Source organism: Benincasa hispida, chromosome 11 (assembly GCF_027475165.1).
Source record: "Benincasa hispida cultivar pf3 chromosome 11, pf3_genome.v1.1, whole genome shotgun sequence".
Lineage (NCBI taxonomy): Eukaryota > Viridiplantae > Streptophyta > Magnoliopsida > Cucurbitales > Cucurbitaceae > Benincasa > Benincasa hispida.
The window spans coordinates 6,534,353-6,547,335 of NC_143488.1; the positions used below are offsets into that span (position 1 = coordinate 6,534,353).

Consider the following 12,983-nt stretch of genomic DNA (forward strand, 5'->3'; position numbering starts at 1 on the left):
TTGAATCTTCGACTTCGAAATTGATAATATAAATTTTATATAAAAATTTTTAAAGAAGTCGACAATTGAGTTCGTACTACATGTGAGGTGAGAGAATCGAATGTCTGACCTCGAAATGGATTGTATAAATTTTATGTCAAAATTTTTAAAGATGTCGACAATTAAATTCGTGTTACATGTGATGGATGAAATAATCAAATCTTTGACTTCGAGGTGGATAATATAAATTTTATGTCTAAATTTTTAAAATAGTTGACAATTGAGTTGGTGCTATATGTGAGGTAGGAGAATTGAATTTTTAACCTCGTAGTGGATAGTATAAATTGTAAGTTAAAATTTTTAAAGAAGTTGCAGTTGAGTTCGTGTAATTTGGGATGGTTAATTTTAAAAATTAAATACAAAATGATGAAATATTTGAAAAAGGAAAATTGAAAAAATTAAATTGAGAAAATGTAATTACAATGATTTCATAAATATTGTAATGCAACTTCAGTCTTAAAACTTCCAAATCTTTTTAAAACTCACCTTTGAAAATTTAGAGTTTTATTAGTTAGAGAATTCAAATTATTTTGGTAAAGGTTTAGGACTTGTGAAATATAAAATTAAAAGTTAAAAAATCTATTAGATACTTTGTAATAACTTCTTGATTGAGACTAAACTTCTCATTAAGCCTATAGAAAAATAAAGGTTTGAATAGTATTTTGATCCTCGTATTCTTACATTTGATTCAATTTAGACTCTATATTTTAAAAATATTTAACTTAGTCCATTTACTTTCAAAATGTGATTATTTTAATCTTGTAATTTTAATTTTTAACTTACATCTTTTCTAAGTTTTGTCTTAAAAATTCGTAAAAATAAAAAGATCAAAATGGTCACTTTAGTAAAAAGAACAAAAATAACTTTTGAAAAGTACCAAATTAAACCAAAGGCAAAATTACATGGACCAAATCGAACATTTTAAAAGTAAAAAATTACCTTTTTAGTCTCTAAAATTTTGAAAAATACGTGCGCTTGATTCCTAAAGTTTTAAAATGTACCTTCTTAGGTTAAAACGTTTCTCAAATAATTTATTATCATTGTTTTAAATAATTATATGATATTTTAAATTAGAAAAATAATTTTTAAAAATGACCCCATCTTTCTAAAATTATTTTTAAAATTTTAAATATCATCTAATTATTTAAAATAATTAAGAAAACTACTTAAAAGATCTTTAAACCTATTTTAAAAAAACTTTCTAAAATTATTTTTAAAATTTTAAATATCATCTAATTATTTAAAATAATTAAGAAAACTACTTAAAAGATCTTTAAACCTATTTTAATAATTTGACGACTAAAAAGTAGCTCTTAAAAATTTATTGATCAAATATATCTATGTAATAAAAGGATATATTTTAAAAATTTAGTGACCGAACACATATGTTATTCACAATTTGAGGATTAAAATGATAATTTTCTCTTAAAATATAGACAGGAAACATAAAAGGATATTTTTAAATATAAAAAGATATTTAAAAATATTTACACTTTATAACAAAAAGTTAATAAAAAGACTAAAACAAAAAATGAAAAAATAATTATTCAAAATGGTAAAATTATTAGAAATATTTTTAAATATGATAAAATATTAATGATAAATACTATATCTATAGTATCTATAATAATTATAAATAAGTTAACTTATTTTACAAATAGAAAAGAAAAAAAACAATGTTAAGGTTGAAAGTAGTTTTGCAAAATTTTCTATGTGCGGGATAAAACCTTCAAAGGAGTGTTTGTTTCCCAACTCAACAACCAAACTGAAGAGAAAAATAAGATAAAAGAAAAAAAGGAAAAGAAAAGAGAGTTACCTTGTTGAACACGGAATCGGAACGCTATAAATACTCCAAAATTTCTTCTTTTCAAATCCTTTTTATTTTTCCCCTTTTTATTGGTTAACCATTTTACCATTGATTTTCTCTCTCTCTCTCTCTCTCATTTTTTCCCCCTCATATTTCTGTTTGGCTCTAGATTTCATCATCTCTAACATCGCGCTCAACCCAAGGTTTCTTTCTTCTCTCTTTCGCTCTCTTTTTTTCCTTTAATTTTCCTCTATATTCTCACATTTTCCCCTCTTTTGATCCGATTTTCTCCGATGCTCTTCCTTCTTTTTCTTCTCAGGCTTTTGATTTGATCTCGAATCCCTTCCCTTGACCGCCGTTTTCTTGTTCAGTACCAAGAACAAAGGACAGAAAAGTGGAGGTTACGTTTCTAATTACTTCAACTCAGGTATATACCGTCTCTTCTTCCAATTAATTTTCCTCCCATTTTGATTTCCTCTACATTTTATATTGTTATTATTAATCAAATGTTGTCAGAGATTGTGTCGTAAGGAACCTTTTCGAGATTGTTTATTTAAATTTTTGCTGTATTCGAGAATCATTTCTTATTTCCTCGACATTTTCGATTTCCGATGATCTTTGATATCTTCATATCACATTTAAGCAATTTCTGAGAAATTTTGTGTAGTTTATGGCTCTGTATGCGTGTTTCATGTTGGTAATTTATAATATAAGAGACCTAAAAGTGAATCTAATCGCTTTTATTATTTTCTAAATTTAGCACATAGGATCCTTGCTGAAAAGTTGGCTTCCTGAACCGACTGATATGACAGCTCCTTTTTTTTTTTTTTTTTTATTTTTTTAATCTCCCCCACTCTTCACCGTTTTGTATTAAACGTCTGTGGTATGATAATTCACCATAAATTTCTATTTCTATTTTGTCGGTTGCTGGGAACTGTTAACACCGTCGTTGTTGAAAAATTCACGTGCTTTTGTTGATGTAACTAACTCAGAGAGAGAAGAAGAAGAAAGCTCTCTTGTCTTGACTTTTCCCATTTGGAATCTGGCGTGCAGTTGGTCAATTAATAATATTAACTTTCTTTCCGCCACCGCTTTTTCCTTAACTTGGGTTTCTCTAACATTAATATACTTTTTCCCTCTGGGTTCATGTTGTTGTGAATAATTTATTATAATAATTTCTTCTCATGAACCAGAGTACCTTTAGTTTGAATTACTTTTTCTTTTTGTATTTCATTAAAAAATAATAGACCCTCAAGATATTTTCCACCTGAAGCCTAATCCTTACAGAACACAAGGACGGAGACAAAATAGGGGAGTAATCCTTCCTTACAGAATATAAGTACTGGAAGAATAAATTGTTACAGAACATCAAAAGCCAAATATAGAGAAGAACACGTTAAGTTTTATTATTATTTATTTAAAATTGATAATTACAGTGTTAATACAGAAGTATTTGTATTGGCAACCGTAGCCTTTTTCTTCTCCCTCTCACTAATTGAAAGGTAAATATTTTATTTAGTAATGTCGATATATCTGGGAGCACAGAGCTATACTGAAATGGATTTGGTAATTACTAGCCTGTGTGGGACTCGTCTTTAAGCGGTTGGCCCTACCAGTTACAGGACTCGACTTTTTGATACAACTGTCTTAAGACACGACTTTGTGGTCCGTAGGCCGGGCCTAGGTGTCCAAACATTTTTTGTTTTGTTTTTCTTTTCGTGAATTTAAGATGTAATTATTAAAAGAAAATCGTTAACAACTCTTTTGATTTTGATTTGATTGAAGTATGTGGGAGTTTATATTCATGTCTATGGCGTCTTTTAATCTTCAGTAACAAGCTATCATCACTACTGTTTCTCTTGGTTCTTCAAAATTGGAATATAATCTTATACATCTGATCTATTTGATGACCAAGAATACATGGTGGGTGCTATGGAGAATAGGTTACTTATTTATTTATTTTGGGGGGAGTATTAAAATCCAATTATTGAACTACAAAAAAATATTAATATCCAATTAACATGGATAATCATTGAAAGCCTTTTTTGTCATTTTGTAATTATCGCCCTTCTCTCTCTCACACACACACACACAAACAGAGTTTCCATGCTTTTAAATGTTTTTTTTATTACCATACAATGGTTGTAGACAAAGTGGCATGAATATATCCCCTTTTGTACTCTTTAATCGGTTATCAACAACATTATAATATTTTCTCATAATGCAATATATTTTTGTCACGACTTCTTTGCATCTTAGCTGGTGGTGTTGATAAAATTAATCCATGAGTTTGATTATGGAGAGATAAAGTAATTCAGATTCTTAAATTATGCATGATCCCCATAGATATGCCTGCAATATTTTCTTAATCCAGTAGTAATATTGTAATGGAAAATCCATGATTCGTTGCATAAAAGATATGTAGATAAGACCTGAAGCAGACCTGAAGCATTCTTATCCACAGTTAAACGGTGGCTGGACATAATTCCAAAATGAGGTGGGCTGTTGAATGCTTAAATTTATTTACAGGAGATGTTCAATTGCACTCTGAATATTTTTTGTAAAATATTTTAAAACCATTCCTAATTTCTGAATCGTGCAGCCCTCCTTCCTTTTTGCAATATATCTCTTTATTGTTTCCAACAGCGACTTGAAGCTGGTAGACAAAATACCATGTTTTTGAAAAACAGATTTTTTTTTTTTTTTTTTTTTTAAAAAAAAAAAAAAATTTCTCTAGTATTATAAATGTAAATTTTGTGTATTTATGTATTTAGATTAATCGTTATTTATTTTGTGCAACTAGTCTTGAAAAAAAAAAATAGCTACTTGATGTACACAGACAAAAGTGTCATGTTTTATAATGCTACATGAAAGCCATTTATGTATACTCTAAATTTGGTATCTGAAAAGCGAAGGCTTTCAAATCTGAAGTCTTATATATTCATTATCTTCTGCATAACATGACATCATATCCATTTTCAAATTGCAAGTAGCAATTGGTGTCTCTTAACATCCTCTCAGGACTCCTAAATTAAATATAATTCAGTTTGATGTCATTACTCTATTGCCTTAGTTTCTTCTCTGGCATTGTTAGGAAAATTATTCATCAGATAGTTGGTTAAGCATTGTCAGGTCTCTCTTAACCTCCCCCGTATCTTGCCAGTATAAATTATATTCACAGGTTGAAAACTATATTATATCTGAAATCAGAAAGTGCATGTGAGAACTGTTGCATAAAAAAAAGATGTTTAACATTTCAAGACCTGAACTGGTTACATAGCCAATAGATTATTATTATGTCCATCTTCGGGAGATGGATCATTAGAGTTTGACCAAATCTGGTTCATTTGGAAAATTTTATTCCACGAATTAGATACCTTATCCGGTTTCTGGTTAAAATATTTATTCCTTTAAATTATTTGTTAATATACCGCTGAGGTACATGATAAATATTCTGTGTACTGTTAGCTTCTAATTTTCATGTTTTTGTTTTTGGTTTCCTTTTTCCTACTTCTATCGGCAATGGTTCATTAGCTGATGTCATTTGTTATAGCTACTCACCTTTATGCACCTTCTCTTGCTATGCAGAACAGAGGAGAATCACGTGTATTTCAAACATATTTTTCCTTCCACAAAGGTCTGATAACAATATAATGTTAGGCAACATTTTATAAATGCTGTGCTGCTTTGGCAATGAAAAGGTACCCACTGCCATTATTTGTCTGCTGTTTTTTTCTTTTTTTTTTTTCATATAATAATTTCATTTTGTATATATATATTTCACCAACAGTTTTCAGGAAGACTGCGCTTGATGGACTGCTCACCAAACAGAAGTGACAAGAAAACACTGAAGCGTTGGTTTTTCATTGATAAAAGGGTTGGGTAAATAATTTTTGACAAGGGGGGCACAAATTTGTATTTGATCGAGCTTCTTTCCCATTACATCACTGTATTACAAAATATATTTTTTTTCTCTCGTATTAAGTTGCTACATGGACTTGACATCAAATCACACATCTCCTGTTCTCACTGAACCTGCCCCAATGAATAAATCAAGGCTAGGAATCCATCCTGCTATCTTGCCTTACTCACAACCAGGTGGTTCCTTTCCTCCAAGTAAATATATCACAATTCCAAGGAAAAAGTCAGGAAAATTTGATGATGTCTGGTCCAATGGTTGGTTGGATGCAATGAAATCCTCTTCTCCTCCTCGGAAGAAGCTAATTAAGGATTTTGATGTCGAGTTTCCTTCAGATGATGATACTGATGTTGCTTACAGCTCCTGGATGGTAATGTTTGATGCTTGTGAACCTTAGCTACCTCCTTGTCTTATTTTTTTCCAGTTCAATTTACTCATTTATTCTTTCTTGTTCTGCAGCTCAAACATCCTTCAGCACTCAACTCTCTAGAGCAAATTACCAGTTATGCAAAAAATAAAAAAATAGCTGTTTTTTTGGACTATGATGGGACCCTTTCTCCAATAGTAGATGATCCTGATTGTGCTGTTATGTCTAATGCTGTACGTCTAGCAATCTAACGGCAACGTCCAACCATACCTGTCTTATTTCTTTTCCATTTTCTTAACAAAATAATTTCTTTTTTCAGATGCGATCTGCTGTAAGAAATGTTGCCAAATATTTTCCAACGGCAATCATTAGTGGAAGAAAGCGAGAAAAGGTAAGTAGATAATCCATCTGAAATTCTCTGCTTTCTTGCTTTTGTCAATAACTCCGAGAAAACTAAAACTACCTTCTCCCTTTTTTCCTCTTCTCCTTTTTCCCCCCCTCCAGGTTTTTGACTTGGTAGGACTAACAGAACTCTATTATGCTGGTAGTCATGGGATGGATATCATCGGCCCTGTGAGTCAAACAGTGCTGAATTCCCATCCCAACTGTATTGGATCTACTGACCAACAGGTGAGGGATGGAATAAAACAAGAACCTTGTATTCTAATATTATATCTTATCTTATTTTGTTTTTTTATCCTTGAACATGATTGTCATGAGTTAATGATTTGCGACTTCATTAATTTCAACTCCCATGAACTCTTTTTTTAACAAAACAGGGTAAGGATGTTAATCTGTTCCAACCCGCAAGGGAATTCTTACCCATGATAGACGAGGTGCACATTATTTTTTCTTCTTATTTACATCTTCAAGTCTTATAAAATGTTTCAAACTAATAATGTACAAGAAATTTAATTACTTGTTGTAGGTTTTTGGAACCCTTGTCGAGAAGACAAAAGATATAAAAGGCGCAAAAATTGAAAATCATAAGTTTTGTGCCGCTGTACATTACCGCAATGTAGATGAGAAGGTAAAATTTCAGGCTATCTGATATTATTTCCACTTCAAAGCTTAAGCCTTACAATCTGGGTTCTTAAACATTGTTCTCCCTTTTCCTCTTCTTCAGAATTGGCCTACAATAGCGCAATGTGTTCATGATGTACTAAAAGACCACCCACGTTTACGATTAACACATGGACGGAAGGTATGTTGTTTTGCTTATCCGCAACAGTTCTGTATACAAGCTTCCATTACTTCGAGTTTGTTTTTTGCAGCGGTTCTGTATACAAGCTTCCATTACTTCGAGTTTGTTTTTTCTGCTGAATTCTTTCTACTGCTTCCATCTCGTTGTAGGTTTTAGAGATCCGTCCAGTGATTGATTGGAACAAGGGAAAAGCAGTTGAATTTCTGCTTGAATCTCTTGGTAATTGTTTGTTTTCTGTGCTAACTTTTCAGATGAATGCTATGAGTTGAGTGAGTTAGTGAGCATATTCTCATCCCGAATCTATAATCTTGCAGGACTGAACTCAAGTGAAGACGTGCTCCCTATCTTTATTGGTGATGACAGAACTGATGAAGATGCTTTTAAGGTAACAAATCCGGATCTCGCAATAGTGATACTGAATCATATGGTGGTTTGAGTTTTAAATTCTTTTCACCGTTTCTTGCAGGTGCTGCGGGAGAGAAACCAAGGCTACGGCATCTTGGTGTCTTCTATGCCAAAAGAGACCAACGCATACTACTCTCTTAGGGATCCCTCAGAGGTGAGTTTGCCTTCTATACAAATACTCCAAACTCATGCATGTTTTAATTATGCCCTTACATTTTCGAAAGTCTCATTTTTTCTTAACTTTGAAATACGTTTTGAAAGTCTCGTTTTGGGATCTTTTTTCTTTTCTCAAAATAAGATAGAAATTGATGCACTGATGTAATATCATATTGACGCAACATCTAATTATGTAAATGATTTTAATATTTCATCTCGTTTTTAAATTTTAAACATCTCAGCTTTTAAAACGATTTCAATCTTCAAAGATAGATTTTTGGAAGAAATTACAAAAATCAAAGTTTTAGGGCATAATTGAAACGTGCACAACAGGTGGAAGTTGGAAAGTATTTCTGAATGTTTTTTGAACTTGCCGGTAATTTTAAGTTTGATAGGATAAGTTTAGAATTTTGAGAGGGTTTGTATTTTGTAAAGATTTGAGAATGAAAAATGAGGAGAATGAAAAATGAGGAGAATTAAAATATATGAAAGATGATGATGAATGATGAAATGCAGGTAATGGAATTCCTGAGAGGATTGGTGAGAAGCCGGAAGAAGGTGGGTGGTGAAGCCGGGAATAAATAATTTGATATTTAGGTAACACAGAATTCAACCAGTTTGTGTGTTTGGAATTTAGAATTAGTAGGGAAACTCAAGTGAAGTTTCTTTCTTTTTTTGGGGGTAATAATTGCCATGGGGTTGGTTTCAATCACTAGTGTTACTGTTACTATGTGGGGTGGGGGGGTGGGATCAAGGTCTTTTTACTGTTTAGCAGCACAGAATTGTTCCAAATGTTTCTATTTATTTTTATTATTTCAACTCTCTCTACCTCTCACTCTCTCTCTCAACATGTAAAACGTTTTTGGAGGTAACAGTGCCAGATTGATGGGAATTACTTCTCTTAATGAGATTGCTGTTTCATTTTCTACTTTTTGGCCTAATCTTTCTGATAGATTATATGGAGCGTAACTTAACTAGTCGTTAAGATATTATGTACAGTACGACTCTGCAAACGAAGTTGGCTGGGCTGTCTTTAAAATTGGTCCTTCATTATTTGTTGTTGTTTATATGATCATAATTATTTATTGAAATACCATAACCCTCGTTTATAACCTTGGATTAAGGACATGAATACAATGCAGCATTTCAAACCGGAGTAGAGATTCGGATGAATATTGGGACAAGGTTCTCTGTTGACGGTCATTTAATTAGGCATTTTGATCGAATCATTTGTTTTCTTAATCTGAAATTCATAAAAACCGAAGGAACAACTGGAAGGATGATACAGAGGATGGAAGGAAGAGTCTTAGAAGAAGAAGTTAAAGTTGCTAGATTATGAACCCTTCTGTCGAGGGAGCCTCTTCAAAAAGAAAATAAATAGAACTTTGATAAGTTTTGATGACTTCAATTGAATTCTATCTTATATCTCACTTGGATTCTGCCTATTCCAAAAGATTAGGATGATCGATCAATTGGTAGATGTTAGGGTGCATCCACCCAAGAGGGTGGCCATCTAACCACAAATAATCCCAATCAGTTTTACAGTCCGATCAAGTGGTATCAACATTCGCTAAAAGCTTTTGTTCGAAATCTAACCAATCAAGGGGCATCGAATGACTAGTTAAATCAAAATAATAAATGAAATCTAATTTGTTGCAAACACACAAGGGGTTCGAATGAATCAACCTCGTGAATCTTGATGGTGCAATCGTAAAATATACTTACTGCAATTGATCATGTATCATGTCTCCATGACAACATGCCTCTAGCTTCGGCTTTTTATTCTCCTCGACATCTTCCATTAAAAGAAGGAAGATTTGTCAATATTAAAGAACCTCATCAATAAAGTGGGTAAAGTTTTATAAGTAGAAACATCGATAATTTACTCAACTCAATCACATCTTTGATCTTCCAACAATTAATGTTTGGTTAAAACTTCTTTTGGAGGTTCGAGTTGATGAACAGGAGAAGGCCGCAATACATCTCTATAAGTTTTTTTTTTTCAAATAGATACTGCTTTCGACTTTCTTATCTTATCTTGTTTGAAGAGCTGTTTAAAAAAAAGCTTTCTTTTTCATCATCCAGAGAAGATAGGAATGGGGTCTCGAAATTCCCAATAGGGTACTTTTGGAGATATCATCTTCGCTCATCGGGGAGGTCGGAGATTAAATAATGTTTCTTTTGTTTTTTTAGCTTACTCCTCTTCCTGTTCTATTGATTAGAAGCATCCAACAGCGTCAAGTCAAATGTGTCTGAACAAGAAGAGCCAAGCAAACGATGCATGTCCAAAAGTAAATCAATCCCTTGGATTGCTACGAAAATAAGTTTTTGCTAATAATAAAGAAACATATTAATTCACTTGTGTATGAAAGCCTTAAATTTTTTTTTGATTAAATCAGGGTAAAATTAGTTTAGGGTAATTGCAATAGATAATACTTTTAAGACTAACAGATAATTGTATAGCAATATTTTTAAATAATTGTATACTTCATTGAAAAGATAAACTCTAATTTTGCATTGTACTATATTTGCTAATAGCTTGAACGTGATTATTATATTTGTAACTGTCCTATTAGTTATTATCCAAGTCAAATGACCGAGAGTTATATACTTGACTTGTTTTGACGAGCACTTGAACACGTCAGGCAACTTAAAAAAGAGCTTAAATCTTTGTTAAATATCTTAAAATGCTCAAAGATTTACTCCAATTTTTATTGTTTAGCATAGTTAAGCAGGGATAAATATTATTTTTTTTTATTGAGATTGAAAGCTTAAATTTGTTGGGAATGACTCACACTTACCAAGGCCTAAGGTCCATAAAAGAATCACATGGTGAACTCCACCTTCTCTTATCCCGCATTAGTATTTTAATTGGGTCATTATTTCTAGATCTGAAATTTATTTTTTCATAAACGTTCTTCCTTCATCTTCTACTGTCTCTTGAAAAACCAACCCTCCATATATGAAAATAACACACTTTATCTTTCTTGATTTTCGATTATGAGCAAACTCATTTCTCTCTTCTGATTCCAACCCTCCATCCAACGAGTACACATTTGATGGGGGGAGTTGTGTTAACCTTGGGGAGCAACCGACAAGAACGATTTGCACCACGGTTGTGCTGAATTTGCTTTCAAGGCAGTGGTATAACTTCGGATTTGACTACAAATAAAAAATTTTCAACATACTTTGGTGAGTAAACAAAAAGAATAACAATTAAGTTTCAACATTTTTTTTATTTTAGAAACAATTAAGTGTCACAATGGGTACAAAAGTCTAACATTGGCCAAATTAGTTGAGCATATCTCGGATCCTGAAAAGAGAAAATGAAAACTTCATGGATTTAGTAGAATTTCTTAAAGGATATAAGCCAGATAAGTTTAAATGGATCGTCAAATATTTTGCATATTTTCAAATGACTAAAATGTACTACAAAGCCTTGTTAACATTTATATAATATATCACATGGATATAAAGAAGTCATTTACTTAAGTTGTTTGAGCTGATTATGTGAATATTTGTTAATATCATTTGATACATATATTTACTCAAATTTATTTGAGCTGATTGTGTGATTGTCTATTTGTATGTTGATGATATACTGATCTTTGATACAAACATAGATGTAAGTAATGATGTTAAGTTATTTATGTTTTTACCATTTCAAATGAAAGATTTAGGTGAGACTAATGTGGTGTTTAGTGTTATTGAAAATTGATTTTCTTTATGTCAATCACACATTGAAAACTGTTTAAGAGATTTCATAGCTTCATGATGCTGCTGTAAGAATACCTTATGATACTAGTATGAGTGTTAAGAAAAATAAGGAAGATAGTGTTTCTCAATCTGAATATGCAAAGATTATAGGAAGTGTTGTGTTTTTTATGAACTATACTAGACCTATTATTGCATATGTTGTGAGAAGATTGAGTAGATATACACATAATCCTTATAAAGATCATTTGATTGCTCTTCATCATTTATTAAGGTATCTTAATGGTACAATAGATTATTGTTTACATTCTAATTTTTTTTGCCATATTAGAAGGGTAGTGTATGCAAATTGGATAACTTAGAATGACGAAGTAAGCTTTACTAGTGGACATGCTTTCTTATTGGGTAGAGGAGCTACTTCATGGAAGTGTGAATTTATTGCTCTATAACTATCAAGACATCAGTATAAGTGACTTAAAAGCCTACTGAGAGATGTACTATCATGGGAGACATCAATATGAGTGGTTTAGAAGCCTACTGAGAGATGTACCATTGTGGGGGGCATCAATATGGGAGGGAGAAGGGGGGAGGGAGAGGAACATCAGTACTAGTCTCTTTGCATTGTGATTCGCAGACTGCTATAGGAATTGCCAAGAATAATGTGTATAATAACAAAACATCTTAGACGTGGAGCTGTGAAACGATTGTTGAAAGAAGGAATTATCTTCTTGAAGTTTGTGAGGTCTAGGAGGAACTCGATGGATTCTCTCACCAAATGCCTAACAAGGAGAGTAATCCTAGAATCTTCGACTAGTATGTGACTCAAACCCTTAGTGTGATCCATAGCTTTTATTTTGAATTGTCTATTACGATAGATTTAATGGATAACTTTTAAATGATCTATAGCCTTTTATGTTGGGTGGTCAATTGCGATAGACTTGATGGATAATCTCTAAAGTCCTCATAGTTTAGTTTTGAGTGGTCTATTGCGATAGACTTGATGAAGCATCTAATGTGAAAGTGGAGGTGTGGATTGCCTTCTATGAAAGAGTTTAAGGGTCTTTTTCTAAAGCTTTCACGATGACCCGTGAATACCCCAAATAACATATGATGCATAATTTTATCGTGGAATGAAAAGAGAAATCAAAAGGATTAAAACGTGTTATGGGAGTCTTAACTAGAATTTATAAAAGTTCAAGAGACAACTCACTTTGGTGAATTCAATTGTTGCACAACTTCACTATGCACCGATTTAAATCACAAGATATTGATGCTTAAGTTACATTACAACAAATATGACTTTTTATAGCATCTAATTATAACGTTGAGGTTATTCATGCTATAAAAGAAAAAGGCCTATTGGGCTGAAAAA

At 32.0% G+C, this 12,983-nt stretch overlaps 1 protein-coding gene across 2 annotated transcripts; it reads left to right on the forward strand.

The window, feature by feature from the left end:
- Positions 1-1,899: 1,899 nt before the first annotated feature.
- On the forward strand, positions 1,900-8,825 carry LOC120069193 (putative trehalose-phosphate phosphatase F). 2 transcript variants are annotated; one of them, XM_039020876.2, is made up of 15 exons: positions 1,900-2,049; positions 2,166-2,273; positions 4,264-4,343; positions 5,435-5,547; positions 5,637-6,135; positions 6,225-6,365; positions 6,452-6,523; positions 6,637-6,762; positions 6,912-6,968; positions 7,061-7,162; positions 7,259-7,336; positions 7,486-7,555; positions 7,651-7,721; positions 7,803-7,895; positions 8,414-8,825. In XM_039020876.2, exons 5-15 carry the CDS (start codon positions 5,839-5,841, stop codon positions 8,480-8,482), a joined length of 1,176 nt encoding a protein of 391 aa, XP_038876804.1. In that variant the 5' UTR covers positions 1,900-2,049; positions 2,166-2,273; positions 4,264-4,343; positions 5,435-5,547; positions 5,637-5,838; the 3' UTR covers positions 8,483-8,825. The 2 variants fall into 2 exon arrangements, with proteins under 2 accessions (XP_038876804.1, XP_038876803.1); XM_039020875.2 differs by lacking the exon at positions 4,264-4,343.
- Positions 8,826-12,983: the final 4,158 nt, after the last annotated feature.

Coding starts and splice junctions, on each gene's coding strand:
- LOC120069193 (XM_039020876.2), top strand. CDS start 5,839: ATGGACTTGACATCAAATCACACATCTCCTGTTCTCACTGAACCTGCC. Junction 6,136..6,224: donor TTGCTTACAGCTCCTGGATG/GTAATGTTTGAT, acceptor CTTGTTCTGCAG/CTCAAACATCCTTCAGCACT. Junction 7,163..7,258: donor ACCGCAATGTAGATGAGAAG/GTAAAATTTCAG, acceptor CCTCTTCTTCAG/AATTGGCCTACAATAGCGCA.